Source organism: Mixophyes fleayi, chromosome 1 (assembly GCF_038048845.1).
Source record: "Mixophyes fleayi isolate aMixFle1 chromosome 1, aMixFle1.hap1, whole genome shotgun sequence".
NCBI classification, from domain to species: Eukaryota; Metazoa; Chordata; class Amphibia; order Anura; family Limnodynastidae; genus Mixophyes; species Mixophyes fleayi.
In genome coordinates, this window is record NC_134402.1 from 156214931 (window position 1) to 156233625 (window position 18695).

Below are 18695 nucleotides of genomic sequence, written 5' to 3' on the forward strand. Positions count from 1 at the left end.
CATAAAAAACCCATCAAGTGTGTTAAATAGGCTTCCCCAGGCAAAGGAATGTTTTCCTTTTAAGGAAGGCAAAGAAATCACAACACTAAGTGAAGTTCTCAGAGATGAGATGAAAATAAGGCTCACATGTGAAGACGTTGTCAATTGGGGATGTTAGAATATTATTTATTGATATGCTTATTGCAACAACTAATGTACTGAACATGATCTGTACTTTAACATTTTGCTAATAGTTTTTAAAAAAAGGAAACTAGAAACTGATAGTTGACAGAGATGCAGTGTATGTTTTTCTCATTAATAAAAACATAATTTTTAATGTTCTGAATCATCAACAGCACACATCAAAAATAAAAAAAATCAAACCAAAAATATTAAGCAAAGTCCCAGTCTAGTAATAAGTACATTAAATGCAATGCAGAGGGTACTGCTATCTATGGCTAATTTTTACTTCATTTGTTGTACGTGGGCTGCAATGTAACACTACACATACCAGGGGCAGTGCTTGGACATATGACTATTGCTAGTAACTACAATTTATTAGGTACAGGTACATCACAAAACGTATGAGAACACATAATTACTCATTGATCAATTACATTTTAAATGTAACATTGTAGAACACAAAAAAGATAAAGATCTGTACCACTATAAAGGCTCCCACGGTCCGTGCCCTTTAGCTCTGGAAGATGTCCATAGCTGAGCTCTGGTAGTCTCATGTCAGCCCTTGAGAATTCCCACTTTTTCTTGTTTAGTTGAAGAGGGCTCTTGTCATTACCAACCTGCTTTCAAATACATTATTTAAATTTCTGACTGACTTAAGGGACAATAACAAACAGATGATTTTAAACATCAACTTCAAAAAAGAGCACTATTCTAAATGCTACATTTTTTGGAATTTCCCTAGTTTATTACATCTAACCTAGACTGAAGCTAAATTATTCTTTAGTCATTCTGCACTAGCTAACTTATTGTTGTGTGGAGTGTCAGATGGAAGCTACAACCTTAATCAGTGCAATGGGCTACAGCATACCTGGCTTTAACACAAGGGGGTATATTTACTAAACTGCTGGTTTGAAAAAGTGGAGCTGTTGCCTATAACAACCAATCAGATTCTAGCTGCAATTTGTAGAATATACTAAATAAATGATAACTAGAATCTGATTGGTTGTTATAGGCAACATCTCCACTTTTTCAAACCCGCAGTTTAGTAAATATACCCCAAGATCTTAAGTGTTAACATTGTAGCTGAAACTAATTATCTATCTGCACCTCTCATATTTTTCCATCTGATATATGCTTTGACCTGTGCAATCCAAACAATTTAGATATAGTATCCCATTTTGTTGACCATCTATTTTATCTTTAAAAGATTTACTTATAAATGAAAAAGATTTACTTATAAATGACAAGCAACATGTTAAATGCTTAGGATCTGTTATTCTCATGTATAAGATATATAAAATGCATAAACTCACCACTGTCGTAAGGTTTGGATTGTAATGACTGCCTGGCGAGGGCTTTCTTCCATTTTTTTTATAAGAACTTACAAAGATTTTGCCCCTTTCTTCTCCCCTTTAAGAAAACAAAAATAAAAGAACTCAAAAAAAGTTAGTACCTTATTCCTTAGTTAAAAGGGAAGTTTGCTAATATTTTTAGGTAAGGAAACTATTCCAATAGCTTGAATCAAACTGATCTTTTTTTTCTTTACTGCAAACAGTTGACTGACCCATTATCAGAAGATCAGTTTCAATGTTACTGGTAAAAGCAAGATTGCAGGTTTAGGTCAGTATTAAAGCTAAGGAAAGTATGAGGGCAGACCTGGGTTTCTGGAAAGGTCACAAAGGCCAAGATCTAGGGCAGGGGACAATGAACACACATGAGATTTTTAAGGTGCATGGGCCAGGGACAAAATACTTTTCATGTGTACGCTATTTTGAAGTGGGTGGAATCAAATCATCATAATGTTCGCAGCAGCACAGATTATTTCAATAAATTAGTGTGTTGATCATGTGTGAGGCAGTCACTTGTCCTCTTGTTATGTTACTGAGAACAAGGCTGCATGTGATGGGACTGGAGACCCCAGGAAGCCACAGACAGAGGGGTAAGTGTACTAAAAATTGTGTTTGGTGGTGGTTTGGTGCCACCACACATTGCCGGCGGTTTAGTATTCCAAACTACTGCATTTACTATAGGGCGGTTTGAGGCTGTGATGTAAAATGGCTGGCGATGTGGACGAATATTATTAATATTATTGTATTATTATATCATGGGAGCATTGTACAATGCCACATGTGTGAATGATAAATAATTATTACCCAATAAGCAATCATATAGTATTGGCCAGATAATATAATTATATATTCATATTTTCCCCATAATATAAATGTTAGGAACCCCAACAGCCAGCACCACAAAACCCGGAGTCTGCTCTGGAGCCTGGTGTTCGCTGGAGCCCCTAGTGGTGGGGACAGACTTGGTTGCAGACTACAGAGGGTCGTGAATTGCGTACTGACTGGGGGGAACCCCAGGAAAACGAAGTGAGGTCCAGAAAAGGGTCAAATAGGTCATAGGCAAACTAGCAGAGTCAGTATCCAGGCCAAAGATCAGGGGTCACAGGCGAGCAAACGAGGTCAAAATCCAAGCAAGAGGTCAAAAGGTCACAGGCAAAAAACAGTCAATTCCAGGCAAAAGGTCAGCAACAAAAATCAGATCAGAGGATATCCAGAGAACGAGCAGGGTAGTATACTGGGAAGCAGGGACTATAACCGGCAGGGAGGGCTTGCCCCTTCCTGCCTTAAATACTAGTGTGGACCAATAGGAAACCCTCCCCGGGAGGACAGGAGAACAGGGCCCAGCTGGGCAATAATTACTATATTCTTTTGCGCACGCGCCCGGCTGACCTAGGTGCCGGGACGCGGCGCTACAGCCAAAGAGCGTCTCGACCGTTGCCTTGGCAACGGCCGGGACATAGCGGAAGTGACGTCCCGGTCGTCATGACGACGGCCGGGACGAGAGGGCGCCAGAACTTAGAGGTGAATTGAACCCCTCTGTCAGATACAATATCCATGGGACAACCGTGCAGACAAAAGATTTCTTTTATGAAGTGTTGAGCGAGGACTGATGACGACGGCAGACCTGTGAGAGGAACAAAGTGGGCCATCTTAGAGAAGCGGTCCACAATGACCCAGATGTTATTGCATCCTTTACTGTGTGGAAGGTCAGTAACAAAGTCCATACTGATATGAGTCCAGGGCTTGGTGGGTATGGACAAGGGTTGTAATGGACCCATAGGACTCGCACGAGGACTTTTGTGTTGGGCACATACGTTACAAGCAGCTACAAAATCTTTGACGTCTGATCGAATAGTAGGCCACCAATAGGAGCGGGATATCAACTCATAAGTCTTGAGAAACCCCGCGTGTCCGGAGAATTTGGACGCATGACACCAGCGGAGTAATTTTTCCGAAGAGAAGCAGGGACAAATGTTTTCCCAGGAGGAGGAGAATTGGTCATAGTGAGTCCTACCAAACATTTAGGATCCAAGATGGGACGACTGAGAGGTAGATCAGAGTTCAGGTCAGAGTTGAAGGCCCTGGAAAGTGCATCTGCTCTCTTGTTAAGATGACCTGGCTTGAAGGTCACATGGATGTTAAAACGAGAGAAGAACAGTGACCAACGGGTCTGGCGAGGGTTGAGGCACTGAGCGGACTGTAGGTATAACAAATTTTTATGGTCAGTAAATATGGTAACCACATGCTGAGCCCCCTCCAAAAGATAACGCCACTCTGACAGAGCCAACTTCATGGCCAACAGCTTCCTGTCTCCAATCGTGTAATTCCATTCTGCTGGGTAGAAACTTGCGGGAGAAAAAGGCACAAGGAAGAAGTTTGTTAGGAGGATACTTCTGGGCGAGTACTGCTCCTACTCCAATAGCAGAGGCGTCAACTTCTAGAAAAAATGGTTGCGAGAGATTGGGTTGTCTGAGGATGGGTGCAGAAGAGAAGGCCCGTTTCAGAAATGTGAATGCCTCCAAAGCTTCCTCCGTCCAATCCTTGGTATTGGCCCCTTTCTTTGTGAGGGCTGTGATGGGGCAAAAATGGTGGAATACCCCTTGATAAATTGTCTGTAGTAGTTTGAGAACCCTAAAAAGCGTTGCACCGCTTTGAGGGTGGCTGAACGTGGCCAATCTCAGATTGCTCGAACTTTCTCAGGGTCCATCTGTATCCCAGAAACGGAGATGATATACCTTAGAAATGGGATGGAGGAAGCTTCAAAGGAGCACTTCTCTAACTTAAAATACAGTTGGTTCTTCCGGAGCCTAGACAGAACCTCAATGGCATGTTGGTGATGTGAATGAACATCCTAGGAGAAGATGAGGATGTCGTCCAGGTAGACAACCACAGATGAATAGAGCAGGTCTCTGAAGATCTCGTTAATGAAACTTTGGAAGACAGCTGGAGCATTACAAAGTCCGAAGGGCATAACTAAGTAATTGTAATGACCATCACGGGTATTAAATGCTGTCTTCCATTCGTCTCCGGAGCGTATGCGGATCAGGTTGTAGGCCCCTCGAAGGTCTAGTTTCAAGAAAACTTTGGCCCTCTTCATGCGGTCAAACAACTCAGTTATGAGAGGTATAGGATACCGATTTTTTACGGTGACCGCATTGAGACCTCGGTAATCAATACAGGGGCGGAGAGACATGTCTTTTTTTTTGACAAAAAATAAGCCTGCTCCGGCTGGAGAGACAGACAGCCTGATAAAGCCCCTTTGTAGATTTTCTTTGACATATACTGACATGGCCGAAGTTTCAGGCTGGGAAAGCGGAAAGACTCTTCTTCTGGGAGGATACTTCCCCGGGAGCAATTCTATCGGACAATCCCAAGGGCGTTGGGGGGCAAAAGTTCAGATTGGACCTTATTGAATACATCCGCAAAGTCTTGATACTGAGGAGGTAATCCTGGGAGAAACGTTTTGGTAGCGGAAGATAGAATCTTAACTGGCTTGACTTGAGCTAGGCAGTTGGACCGACAATGAGATCCCCAGGCCAGAATTTCAGAGGCATTGCAATCCAAGCTAGGAGAATGTATACGAAGCCAGGGCAGACCTAAGATAATGGGAGTGGCAGAGTGCGGCAAAACAAAGAATGAGATTGTTTTGGAATGCAGAACCCCAATACGGAGAGTAAGTGGTTTAGTTTGGTAGCGAACCATACTTCCCGGGAGTTGAGACCCATCAATGGCAGTGATGGTAACAGGTGTCCCTAAGGGTAACACAGGAATAGAACACTGAGATACTAGAGACCAAGAAATAAAATTCCCCGCAGCACCCGAATCTACTAGTGCTTGAGAGGATTCTTCAGAGGAACCTCATAATACGGAAACTGTGAGAAAACAGGCGGAGGATGGGAAGGATTTACATGTCCCCAGTCTGACCTCCCCGGAGCAGACTAGGGCCTGGCATTTCCCTACCTCTTTGGACAGGAATTCAGAAAGTGGTCCGGCTCACCACAATAAATACATAACTTGTTAAGACGTCTCCTATCCCTCTCTTTGGATGTTAAGCGGGTCCTCCCGATCTGCATAGTCTCTTCAGGAGGAGAGGTTAAGTGGGAACGAAGAGCGTATTTGAAGGATGAGCAGTTAGGATGTTCTTTCTCCGCTGGCCTTTCGCGGAAGCGAAGGTCCACTTTATTACAAAGAGAGATTATTGCATCCAGAGTGGTAGGAAGTTCTTGGGGTGCCAGTACGTCCTTAATTTTGTCCGATAGCGCTTGCCAGAATGCTGCTACCAAGGCATCATTATTCCAGGACAGTTCTGAGGAAATTCAATGACATACTGGGTGACTGTGTTAGAACCTTGACGAAGCCTGAAAATGCTGGCAGAGGCTGAAGAAACTTGTCCGCGCTCATCAAAGATCAGAAGCTAAGAAGACTAAGTAGTTGCTGAGTAAAGGATCCTCTCGCTCCCATAGGGGAGAGACCCATGCCAAGGCCTGACCGGACAACAAGGAGATAATGTAAGCTATTTTAGACCTATCGGAAGGAAAATTTTGGGGCTGTAGTTCAAACTGTATGGAGCACTGGTTAATAAAACCATGACAGAGTTTTGGGTCCCCATCAAATTTTGCCGGTGTAGGTAGTCTCAGAGAAGAGGACGGACTCTGCGGAGTAGAGCGCTGGTCTTGAGGAGAGACAGCAACAGATGGCCGAGCAGCCTGTAGAATGTCCAGGCGACTGCGAGTCTGGAAACATTGTAACAGTTGCAGTTGGATGCTATCCTGTTGCTTGATGCGTGAAACTAGATGCTGTAGCAAGTCTCTTGCTGAAGGCTCCACTGGGGGATCAGACATTTGGCCTGTTCTTACTGTCACAGTTGGCTTACAGGAAATTGAACATGGCTAAGCCCACCCACAGGCGCGGAGTCTAACAGACAGGTGGTTTTCACCAGGAACCCCCGCAAGGGGGTATGGTCTTAGGTGCACCAAGTCTGCAGGTTGCGGTCCCGTGAGTGAGTGTACAGCAGAACGATGTGGGGGAGCCAGGTGAAGTGGATGGAGACGATGGAGTCCACAGATGAGTGGTATAAATACAGGAACAACAATAATATAGGCTGATGGTCAGCAGCCAATGAGTCACTAGGATAATAGGTGCTCTGTGATATACAACGAGAGGACAGAGGCTGTCACTATGAAGTACTCTGGAGATGGTAATGGAAGTACTGGAGCAGCAATAGTTCAACACAGCCAGAGGCTGAAGGCTGACTGGAGTGGTGGAGGTAACTCGTAGTAACAGCTGATGAGTCCCAGATGAAATAGCAGCTGTGAACGGTAGTGATGAGAGAACTGGAGCGGTCACAATAGAGTACACTAGAGATGGTAATAGAGGTACTGGAACAGCGATAGTTCAACACGACTGCAGGCTGAGAGCAAACTGGAGTTATGGAGGTAACTCGTAGTAACAGCTGATGAGTCACAGAGAGAGTAGCGGCTCTGAGCGGTAGTGATGAGAGAACTGAAGCTGTCACGATGAAGTACACTGGAGATGGTAATAGAGGTACTGGAGCAGTGATAGTTCAATACGGCCAGAGACTGAGAGCAGACTGGAGTAACGGAGGTAACCCGTAGTAACAGCTGATGAGTCACAGATGTAGTAGCGGCTCTGAGTGGTAGTGATGTGAGAACTGAAGCTGTCAAGATGAAGTACACTGGAGATGGTAATAGAGGTACTGAAGCAGCGGTAATTCAACACGGCCAGAGACTGAGAGCAGACTGGAGTAGCGGAGGTAACCCGTGGTAACAGCTGATGAGTCACAGTTGTAGTAGCGGCTCTGAGTGGTAGTGATGAGAGAACTGAAGCTGTCACAATGATGTACACTGGAGATGGTAATAGAGGTACTGGAGCAGCGATAGTTCAACACGGCCAGAGACTGAGAGCAGGCTGGAGTAGTGGAGGTAACCCGTGGTAACAGCTGATGAGTCACATATGTAGTAGCGGCTCTGAATGGTAGCGATGAGAAAACCGGAGCTGTCACAATGAAGTACACTGGAGATGGAAAGTGAGGTATTGGAGCAGCGAAGGTTCAACACGGCCAGAGACTGAGAGCAGGCTGGAGTAGCAGAGGTAACTCGTGATAGCAGCTGAGGAGTCACAGATGTAATAGTGGCTCTGAGTGGTAGCGATGAGAGAACTGGAGCTGTCACGATGAAGTACACTGGAGATGGTAAGAGAGGTACTGGAACAGCGATGGTTTAGCACGGACCACGAACTGAGAGCAGACTTGAACACAGGCAAACCACAAGGAGAACAGGAACCAGAACCACAGGCTGCAGGAAGTGAGATTGAAGAACAGGCATCAGACAGGTGAATCCAGGAGGTTTAAATAGTGCTCCAGAAGTGCTTAGCCAATGACAAAGTGGGAGGAGGTCCTGAAGTGCAATAGGCTTGCACCTGCACAGATCTGAATATAGCTGAATTAATGAATGAACTGGAGAATGTCTGATGCTGGGACATGGCAGTTTCCAGATGAATGGACTACAGGTAACGAGACAGGTACTATCTGCGGGACCGGAGCGTTACAGTAAAGCTGGGTACTCACTACAGAAAATTCATGCTATTATCGTACAGATCACACCATAAACAACTGTTTGGTCAGATAGTGCATTACTGTGTAAGCTCCCACGATCATGTTTTATCGTACCAAAGCACATCGCACCTGTTGATTTGGTTTTATAATCTTCCTAAAAATCACAATCAACGATAGAACCATGTCGGACAAACATGGAAGTGTGTATGCACTCATGACCAGCAGTGTAGGCAGATCTCTATAGAATGTGAAGAGTCACATTCTTTTCAGCAGATGGTTATGAGAGATGAAGACCACAGATCTGAAGGAAAATTGTGTAGGTGTGTATATATTAATCTACATGATCATCAGGACTTTCAGTTGTTGGTAAAATGGTTACAGAAATCGGATCCACAGTAAATTTCTGTAGTGTGTACCCAGCTTTAGGCATTCTGATGCAGATGCATCCGATTCAAATCCTGGGTTTCTCGTAAGTGCACTTGGTTTCAGCCGAATTATTTCCTTACAGGTAAGGTGTAAATGCAGACTGATATTGATGACTGACACGCCATATTCTTTGATTTAAAAAGTACACGTATGCATGCCACTGGCTATTAAAATACATTGTATGTACAGTTCGTATTGCATCTTTATTTATGTATTTTATGTAAAAAATAATGAATATATATATATATATATATATATATATATATATATATATTTATATATATATATATATATAAATATTTCTAAAAATGATTATACTGTTAAGAGTTGTTCTTATATTTTATATTACAAACTTTTCCTTATGCATTCTCATGTGATCTTTTATTGTACATATACATGTGTGTGTACTGCCGTCTGTTCTGTGTGTCTATTTATTACAAGTACTGTTTAGCCAGAGTGTACTTACACCCAGATTCAAATTGAAATATATCTTGAGATACGCTTGAATTTGAATATGGCTGAAACTATGATCAAGTTCCATGTTCTTTTTTAAAATATAACTTGCGTGCAAGTTGTGTTTGGACTTGAATCAGATTCACAGTATAAAACATGAAACTGTATATGAAACAATTAGGATATAATTAAGGTTTTATAAATTGGGGCAGATCAGGTTGTTATACACTTGCCAAATGACTGGATCTGCACACACGCAAGTCAAGTTGCACTGAGCTGGTGGTTTGCTGGTCAAGCTGTATGACAGGTTCATAGTTGCCATTGTCCTATTGGATTTACTAGCAGGCCCGATAACAAGCCAGTCAAGACCAAATAGATTTTTATGTTTATCTCATACCACTTGTATATCCGGTTTAATGGACTTTACATCCCATGTCTGTTTTATGTGATATGATTCTCTCCTCATCCTCACATACAGGAAAAGAGTTGATCATCAAAAGACAACAAGTATTACGGAAGGAAGACAATAAGACACTCATTTACATGTTCCCTATTTACCTGAAACTGACATGGCCAGAGCCAGATGATCCATTAGCATTGGATGTCATATGTGGAGAGATGGCAGAAAGGTTGTAGCTGATTGGAGGAATTAATCCAACTGGGCTTTTGTGATAATCTAGGCTGTTGTTGGACTCTCTCAGTGTGACATAAGGTACTGTTCTGCTCTGATTTGATCCATTAAATAAATTGCTAGTATTAGATGTCCTTTCATTCTTCTCAGCCTTATCTGTTTCCATTTTAATTATCTTCACTTTTAAAGATTTTGTATCCTTCCCTTTGGATTCAATATTGAAATCCTACATAAAAAAATGTAAAAGCACAAAAAAGTTTGGATATGTTATAGCAAAGATAACTGGTGAAAAATACCTAAAAGGCATCATATGCCTTTGTACAACTCTAGGTTGTTAGGTATACCTCCTATCATGTAATTCTTTGGTGAGTGTCCCCATCTCGGGGATCATTATAACAAGATGCAAACAGCACTATGCTGTAAACCATAACAACCAATCAGAAAATTACTTTTATTACTCTAAAATGCGCTACAGTGATCAAAGCTAATGAATGTCTGATACAATTATGTTATTTTCACTTTGCTACTATAATCATCACAATTTCTGTCTTCATGGCAGTAAACATCTTGAGGTTTCATGCTTGTCTTTTATAAATCTAAAGTAAAAAAACCCTTATAAATAAAAGGGTGAAGTGAGCATTTTGTGTACTTTTAAATTGTGTTGTTCTGGGATATTGTCCCAAATTTGCTGACATAAAAAACTAGCACAGGTATATGTGAGTGATCTATAGTTGTTTGTTACATGGTGCTGGAATTATAGTTACATATACTAAGACTATGTGTGCCTTGGAGGACAAGCAAATCAGATTAACTCTGGGACAGATAGTGAAAGGGATTGTAGAAATCAGCGAGAAGAAGGCCAAGGCTTAAGAAAACAGGGAACAGGCCAAGAGGTGCAGGGGGTGAAGGAACAGTAGAAAGAGCACACAGGGAAAGAGGGCCCTGCTCATGAGAGCTTACATCCTAAAGGGAAGGGGGAGACACAAAAAGGGTGGTACTAATTGGGGAGAGAGCCAGGACAAGGAAGTTAGGAGGAGGACTGATAGACTTGAATAAAGAAATGAGTCTTAAGGGCACGCTTGAAGCCTTTGAGAGTAGATGCTAACCTGATGGAACGTGGAAGATCGTTCCACAGCAGGGGAGCAGCCCGGGCAAAGTCCTGAAGACGAGAGTGAGAGGAGGTGATCAGTGAAGTAGTGAGGCGGCGGTCACAGGCAGAGCGGATGGGGCAGGTTGGAGTGTAGGTAGAAATGAGATTGGAGATGTAGGGAGGGGAAGATTGACTAAGAGCTTTAAAGGTGAGGGTGAGGAGTTTAAATTTAATTCTGTAGGGTATGAGGAGCCAATGAAGTGACTGTTGAAGGGAGACAGCAGATACAGAGCGGCGGGAGAGAAAAATGAGGCGGGCAGCAGCATTGAGGATAGACTTAAGAGGGTCAAGGCGAGAATCAGGTAGGCCAGAGAGAAGGAGGTTACAGTAGTCAAGGCGAGAGATAACAAGCGAGTGAACAAGGGTATTCGTGGCTTCCATGGTGAGACAGGGACGTATCTTACAAATATTCCGAAGGTGGAAGTAGCAGGATTTTGAGAGGGACAGAATGTGAGACTTGAATGAGAGGGAGGAATCAAGGATGACCCCAAGGCATCGGACTTGGGGGACAGAAACGAGGGTAGTGTTATTAACAGAAATAGAGAGGGGGGGAGGTGGGAGAGTCCTGATAGGGGGAAAGACGATGAGCTCGGTCTTGGAAATATTGAGTTTAAGGAAGCGTTGGGACATCCAAGATGAGATGGCCGAGAGACAGGAGGAGACACGAAACAGAAGGGAAGGGGAGAGGTCAGGGGATGAAAGATAAATTTGGGTATCATCAGCATAGAGGTGGTACTGGAGGCCAAAGGAGCAGATGAGAACACCAAGGGAAGAGGTGTAGAGGGAGAAAAGCAGGGGGCCAAGAACGGAGCCTTATAATTGGTGCTTTGGCACTATCCTGTAGACAAACATGCAAATCAAGCAATCTAAATACAAAGTTCCACAACAACATATTAATAAACATTAGTAAAGTCCCATGTATTATTATCCAGACTGTGATCCTTGTTCCCACCATTTGTGTATGCACTCACTTGATGAATGGGGGACAGGCACTTTTTTTGATATAAAGATTGATATTCTTTATTTCTTGTGTCTTTAGTCCCTGCAGTTTTCACTGTTCCATTGAGCCCACCTGGAAACCAATTGATGCAAGGAGTGTCTTGAAATCACTAGAAACCGCTTTTAGATGTTAAAATGTTTTGAACAAATCCAATAAATTGCATAACCCCATTGGTGTTCAGCTTGTTAGGGATGTTAATGCAGTGGGGAAATGGAACATCAATCTTTATATCAGAAAAGTGCGTATCCCCAATTTATCAAGTGAGTGTATAAACAGAAGGAGGGAACAAGGATCTACAGTCTGTATAATAATATATACATGGGACTTTGCTGATATTTATTGATATTTTGTGTATTTAGAGGCTGATTCAATTTGGCCACGTTATTCTAGAAATAACACGCCCTGTGCACTCAGGGCTGCAAGCAAATATCCAGGTTAAAATTAACGTATTAACGGTAATACAATTAGCACCGCATTATTCCTACACTAAGATGGCCAAATTGAATTGGCCCCTTACAGTGCTTGAATGGCATGTTTGACTACAGGATAGCACCAAGACACCAATCATATGTTATAAACTGTTACTGGTGCTGACAAGGGAGATACAGTGATATGTATTCCATTGGTACAGGATTCTCTGTTCGTATCCCATGCATTACCATTTTGCATAGGCCATAAGAAGGCTATCTACGGTAATATAACCCAAAAATGAAGAAATATTTCCACAAAAGCTATTTAACAAATCATCTGCTTCAAGCATGCTGAAAAGACCAATGTAATAAACATGAATACTGTTAAGAAGTTTGTGGAATGATAATCATCATCATAATCATCATGAGCTATTTATATAGTGCCACTAATCAAGACCATTTTTCTTAAATTCATAGTAATCAGAGTAAGTTGACATTGGGGGTATTTGCTAAGAAATGGGAAAAGTGCAAATTTGTAGTACCTAATGGCAGCCAATCACCAATTAGCTTTCATTGTGTAACTTAAACTACATAAATGTAAGTTAATTGCTTATTGGTTGCTTTTGCTTACTGTCCATTTGCATTACCTGAGCTAGGATAAAAGAAGCATATAGGATATTTCACCTGCATGGCCAGCGCTTTTTTATCTCCCGGGTAATCATCCTTTTCTTTTTTGCTGTTTTTTATTTTCTTGAGCTGAGTTGGATTGTCTTTACAAAGCTTTTGGACTTTGACACTGATTTCCTGTGATAACCTTCAGAACAGTAAGAATGGTTACTTACAGTTACATTTCATGCAACTTGTGCTGTTGTGTGTTCAGTGTTCAGTAGTAAATAGTGTTTAATTTCGGATTGTAACTAATAATTATGTTAATTCTTTATATTATGCTATGATCTTTAATGACTAATTGGGGCATGTCACCACAAATTACAACTTTCTAATTCAACAGGACTTCATAAGGTATAATTTAAAAAATATTGTCAACATTTGTTTCAGAAATGTTTGCTTGTTGGTATCTATTCTGTTTTTGTGTTTTAACAGCATTTTATGCAAATGAGAGGGAAGTACCTTTCTATGGTCATTTAAGACGATTATAGATCATGGTAGATGAATTAACAGCTTATTACAAAAGTGTTTTGCTGTTTTTTAACACAAATCCACTTTACAAATACTTTATAACACAGTTGAATAGCATATAACGGTGTGTAAGATAAACGCAATACATTTTAATAGTTGTTTTATTAAAAATGTTCATCAAATATAACCAAAGAGCATTAGTATCTGCTGTCTACTAACATTGATGTTTCATTATAAGTTTTAAAGACAGTGATGCCAAATTTATGGGTCAATGTGTCAGCTGTAATAAGGTTGCTGACCATATCCTTGTTGCACCACCTGATGAAATGTGTAGAAGTATCATTTTGAGTGATAGAGTTAAAGTACCACTAAGCTCAGCAGTAATATAAAATAGCAAAACAATGAAAGAAGGACTCTAGTCAGCTTAAACAACAATTACATTCTTTATATTCAACCTATTGGCATGCTGGTTATATTTCTAAAATAACTTTTCCAGGTGTCTATATTAAGTGTATGTAAGATCTAATGTCACTTAATATTTCTTTTATTCCTTCGATCTGAACCTGGAGGTATGTTTGGTTTGCTAATTTTAGATTGGTGCCATAAGTTCACTTGTTCTTTTGTCGAGAATATGGTGAAGTATGAGTTATTTGACCATATCACTTTCCTCCACTGCACAGTAGTCCATTGCCTGTGCTCTTTGCATGAATACTTTTGGTGTCCTCATTTACCCAGGTGTTTTTGTCCATCACATGTATTTTTCAGTTTTTAAGTAGCCAATGTACTGGGTTCTGGAGCTATTTGTTTTTGACTGACACTGTAGGGCTATGAAAATCTTGCTCCTACATCGACTCACTCCATTATAGATGTATACTATACCACCCTCCCTCTCACCAAGCAAACCTACTTTAAATCCCTAGTATCCACTGAGTCAACCAAACCCAGTCGCCTTTTTGCTATCATCAACATGCTTCTCTGTCCACCCCAATCCCCTTTCTTTCTCCCCTCACTGCTCCATGACTTCACCACTTACTTTAAAGGCAAAATGTACACCATCCTTCAAAAAAATCTTGCCTCGATAGATCAATCAACACATACCCACCTTCTCTTTCACTCACCTACCTACCTTGAGGTCTTCACACTCCACTCTTCTTCTTCCTCCACTTCCTGCCCTCCCCCATCCAAGGGAAACTGGCATTTAGCTCACCTCTTCAACCTACCCTCAATTCTACATTTGCACTTTCCCTTTCATCTTTACACGTGCTTATCTCTACTATCTGTTGACCATACCTCTGTCTCCAGCTACTGCCCCATTTATCTGCACTCTTTTGCTTCAGAAATATTTTAGTGGATTGTCTACAACTGCCTGATCCACTTTCTCACCACTCACTCTCTTCTTGAAACTCTGTAATTGAGCTTCTGCCCTCTACACTCCTAAAACTGCCCTCACGAAAAAAGTGACCATTGTCCAAATCTCATCAAAGGGTCGTTTCTCCCGACTCATGTTCCTTGACCTCTCTGCCACTCTCGATACAGTTGAACCCTCTTCTCCTTGAGACCTTACACTGCCTTTGCTGTGCTGCACTGTTCTGTCCTGTTGAACCTTCTTTCTTTGTTAACAGTCCTTTAGTGTCTCTAGTTCTGATACATTGTCCGCTACACTTTCTTTATCTGTTGGTGTCACTCAAGGCTCAGTCCTCAGCCCTCTGCCTCCACTACTATCTCAGTGAAAGTCTACCTATCCTCCTCTGACCCCTCTCCTCCCCTGTCCTCTCTCCTTCTTTTTTATCCTGTGTATCAAACTGTCTCTCTGCCATTTCCACCTGGGTGCCCTAAAACGCAACGTGTCCAAAATAGAACTCATCATATTCCCCCCTCCTGCTATCACTACCCCTCCTCTAGCCTCCCTCACATTTGACAACGTCACACTCTCCTCTGTTCCCCAAACCAGCTGTCTTTGTGTCATCCTTGACTCAGCCCTCGACTTAACTCCACACATCCAGTCCCTTGCTCTGTCTTGCTGTCTGCTCCTTCAAACCATTGAAAAATATACCCCTGTCCCACTCAGGATGGTAAAGTCAAAACCATTATCCATTCTCTCATTATCTCCCATTGCAGTATCAATCGCCTGTTATCTGATCTCCTGAAACACCCTGCGCTGGCTCCCCATTACCTGCCTCCAAAACTCCCTTTGTGCTGGTCCCTGCTTAGAGAACTCACTACCTCACTTGACCAGACTCTCCCCCAACCTTCAATCTTTCAAGTACTCTCTCAGAACACACCTTTTCACTAAAGCCTATCCTACCCTCACCTGATACTGCTCTTTTTACATGTTCTACAAGCTATAGTCCCATGTCCACACAGAGTCCCACTAGCTATTATTGTAACAGCATTGCCCTATTCGTCTAGAATGCAATCTCTCACAAGAAGGGCCCTTTTTACCTTCTGTCTTATGTCTCCACATCATTCATCATCCTTGTATGTTTTATGTGCGATTTTGTCTGATTTGTAATTCTGACTGTACAGTGATGCAGAGTATTGTGGTGCACTACAAATAATTTATGATATAAACATTGCATTTATCAAGCATTTTATATGGGTTTTATATGCATTTTAGTATGCATCTAAATGTGTTAAATCTGCATTTTTTAAACATGTGTCTGTTAAAAACCAGAAAGTTATCTTGTTCAATACAAACATGTAAATGCTTCTTGACTGCCAAGCAATGTGTTTAGAATGTGCTCCAATTGAGATAAATGTAAGTTTTCAACTGTGTTGACATGCATCAGATGCACTGAAATGAAACAAGGTGCAAAAAATACACCATAATGTAAATTACACTTATGTAAAAATGTATAATTTTAATTCCAGTATGTACATATCTTGGACACACACAGGCTATTCCTGTCACTTCTCTCACATGACAATCAACTTGATCCATTTCCAATTTGACCAAATTGGATAGGTTCAGCCAATCAGAACACAGGCTGAATGGATGGACTACATAGGGCCTTGGTGCATTTGGCAGATTATTGAATCACTCTTGGGAATCGTGCTTATTTTGGGCCAACATCTGCATGCCAATTTGCAGATTTAGCCTTGTGTATAATCAGTGTTAGGAATGAAACCATACCATAAATGTGTTTCCTACCCACCTCTCAGAGAAGCCATCTTTCTTAAATAGATCATGCTGCAACAAGGTCATGCAGGATGGCCTCTTGTCTGGGTCAATTTGTAAGCAGTACTGGAAAACATATAAAATGATTGTTAAAAAAAAGACAGTGCTCATTATTTAATTAGAGTCTTCAAGCATGTGACTTTTAGATGTGTGATTAGATGCTAATTTTGGGAATGTTTAAAGAGCACATTGTGAAAAGCAGATGATGTGTAATTTTTTCTCAACATAGTGTGTGATTTGGAAGTATCACATATTCCAGCATGAATTCTAACAAATGTTTCTTGCTATTTTGTATGTAGGCTATGCTAAACTATTCAAAGTATTGCAAGTGCCTAATAAAAAATAAGAAATAATGATTTTAAAAAGCACACCCATCAGCATGAATTTTCTGATTCAACAGAATGTAATTCTTACAAATTCACCATATATGAAATGTATTCAATGAAGAAGTTTTCAATCAGCCTCCTCTACCAGCACATACTGCCCAGGAATCTTTTTACTTTTATTATAAAATGTGGTCTTGCTTACTGTACATTGGTTAAATGATACACCAATTAACAAATCTCATTAAAGGTTTGCATATCCAAACAGAAAATGTGATCTGACTTAATTATTTGTTCTGGGCTATGGACTTAAGTTTTGTTAATGAAAAGTTCTGCAGAGTAGAACAATCTGCAGAACAGGTGAACTGATCATCATCATCATCATCATCATTTATTTATATAGCGCCACTAATTCCGCAGCGCTGTACAGAGAACTCATTCACATTAATCCCTGCCCCCATTGGAGCTTACAGTCTAAATTTCCTAACACACACACACACACACACGCAGACAGACATACATAGAGAGACACTAGGGTCAATTTGATAGCAGCCAATTACCTTACTAGTATGTTTTTGGAGTGTGGGAGGAAACCGGAGATTTAATAATTTCTCCACCAAATCTCACCATTTAAAGGAATAACTGTTAACATTTTAAAAGACACTTATGGAACTATTCAAACAACTATTCCAACAATTCCATAAAAGCTCTTAAATGGCACCCTCATCGTTACCCAAATTACCATTTTGTCATGTCCTTTTGATTTCTCCCTTCATAATCTAATGCCTGCCTTACTAATAAAATAGATGCCCTATTCTATTCATCAAACTCTATTCCTCTTACCCCTCTGACCAATGTATAGTGGTACTACCCCCATGAAGGCAGTTATGTGTGTTGCTCCTATTGCTTAATGAGCTGATCTATTTGTGACTATAAAGCCACAAATGTTCAGGAGCAAATTGCACAGCTGTTTGGGCATTTCCTTTCTGAAAGATGAAATTCAGTCTAATTGAACAGATTAGTTTAATTAGGATAGTTTAATCAGTCAGAACAATCATATGGGAAAAGGGGAACACACAGTGCCATGTTAGGCTAATTTGGTCAAAAACTTCTCAAGAAAATGTTATCGGTTACTAAACCCCAATATTGAAATATTCATGTATGAAACATGAAGTATACATTGTCCAGTGTTAACATGACTTTCCTCTGCACCTCTATTGAATAGCATCAGTAAGTAAAGTAATACTCCCACATTCCACTATAGCTACTGTAGGTGAAGCTCCTCCTAAATCTTTAGGATTCCTGATGGGACCTGATGAGGGTTAAGATGCTAAGAAAATGTATTACGAACAACTGATCCTATGGCCTGACTAGGTTTGCCCCTGTAAGTGAATCCACCATCTATGTAATACTTGTTGTATCACTATGTCTGGTCTTTGTATTACATAATGGCTGTTGCTGTCTGTTTATTGTATACTGCTGTAAATCTTGTGTACAGTGCTGTGCACCTTTTGGGCACCTTATAAATAAAAGATAACAATAATATCTTTCACCGACAGTTTATTTAAAGAAACAGCTTCCTCCTAACATGGCAACCTGCTACAGAGTAGTGAATGAGGGCATGATGGACATAACTAGTTAAATATAAAGACTCCGGTTATTTCATGTATATTATTCAGCTCAGTAATGCACAACACTTGAAATATAATATGAAATATAACAAAGTAAATTACCGGTTTACCTGCTCTTTAATGGTTATATTTGCTAGATTGCACAACAATATAAAGCTGGTTTTCTGTCAGTGGGATGGATATTTTTGGAACACACTTAGGATTAGTGATGACAACCAGTAGAGGGCTCTAGCAGCCCAGCTATGCAGCTAGCACATTTAATTCACTAGAG

The 18695-nt window shown here is 41.0% G+C and overlaps 1 protein-coding gene across 3 annotated transcripts in view; it reads right to left on the reverse strand.

Moving 5' to 3' along the window:
* Positions 1 to 18695, reverse strand: part of CDKL2 (cyclin dependent kinase like 2) — an 82179-nt gene that overhangs the window by 27950 nt on the left and 35534 nt on the right. For 2 of the 3 annotated variants that reach the window (XM_075202193.1, XM_075202202.1), the window contains 5 exons: positions 16448 to 16536; positions 12840 to 12969; positions 9523 to 9821; positions 1476 to 1572; positions 644 to 782 (listed from right to left, as the gene is read on the reverse strand). In XM_075202193.1, the coding sequence (XP_075058294.1) occupies positions 644 to 782; positions 1476 to 1572; positions 9523 to 9821; positions 12840 to 12969; positions 16448 to 16536 (754 nt within the window). The remainder of the gene's footprint in view (positions 1 to 643; positions 783 to 1475; positions 1573 to 9522; positions 9822 to 12839; positions 12970 to 16447; positions 16537 to 18695) is intronic. The other variant, XM_075202207.1, reaches the window with a different exon arrangement.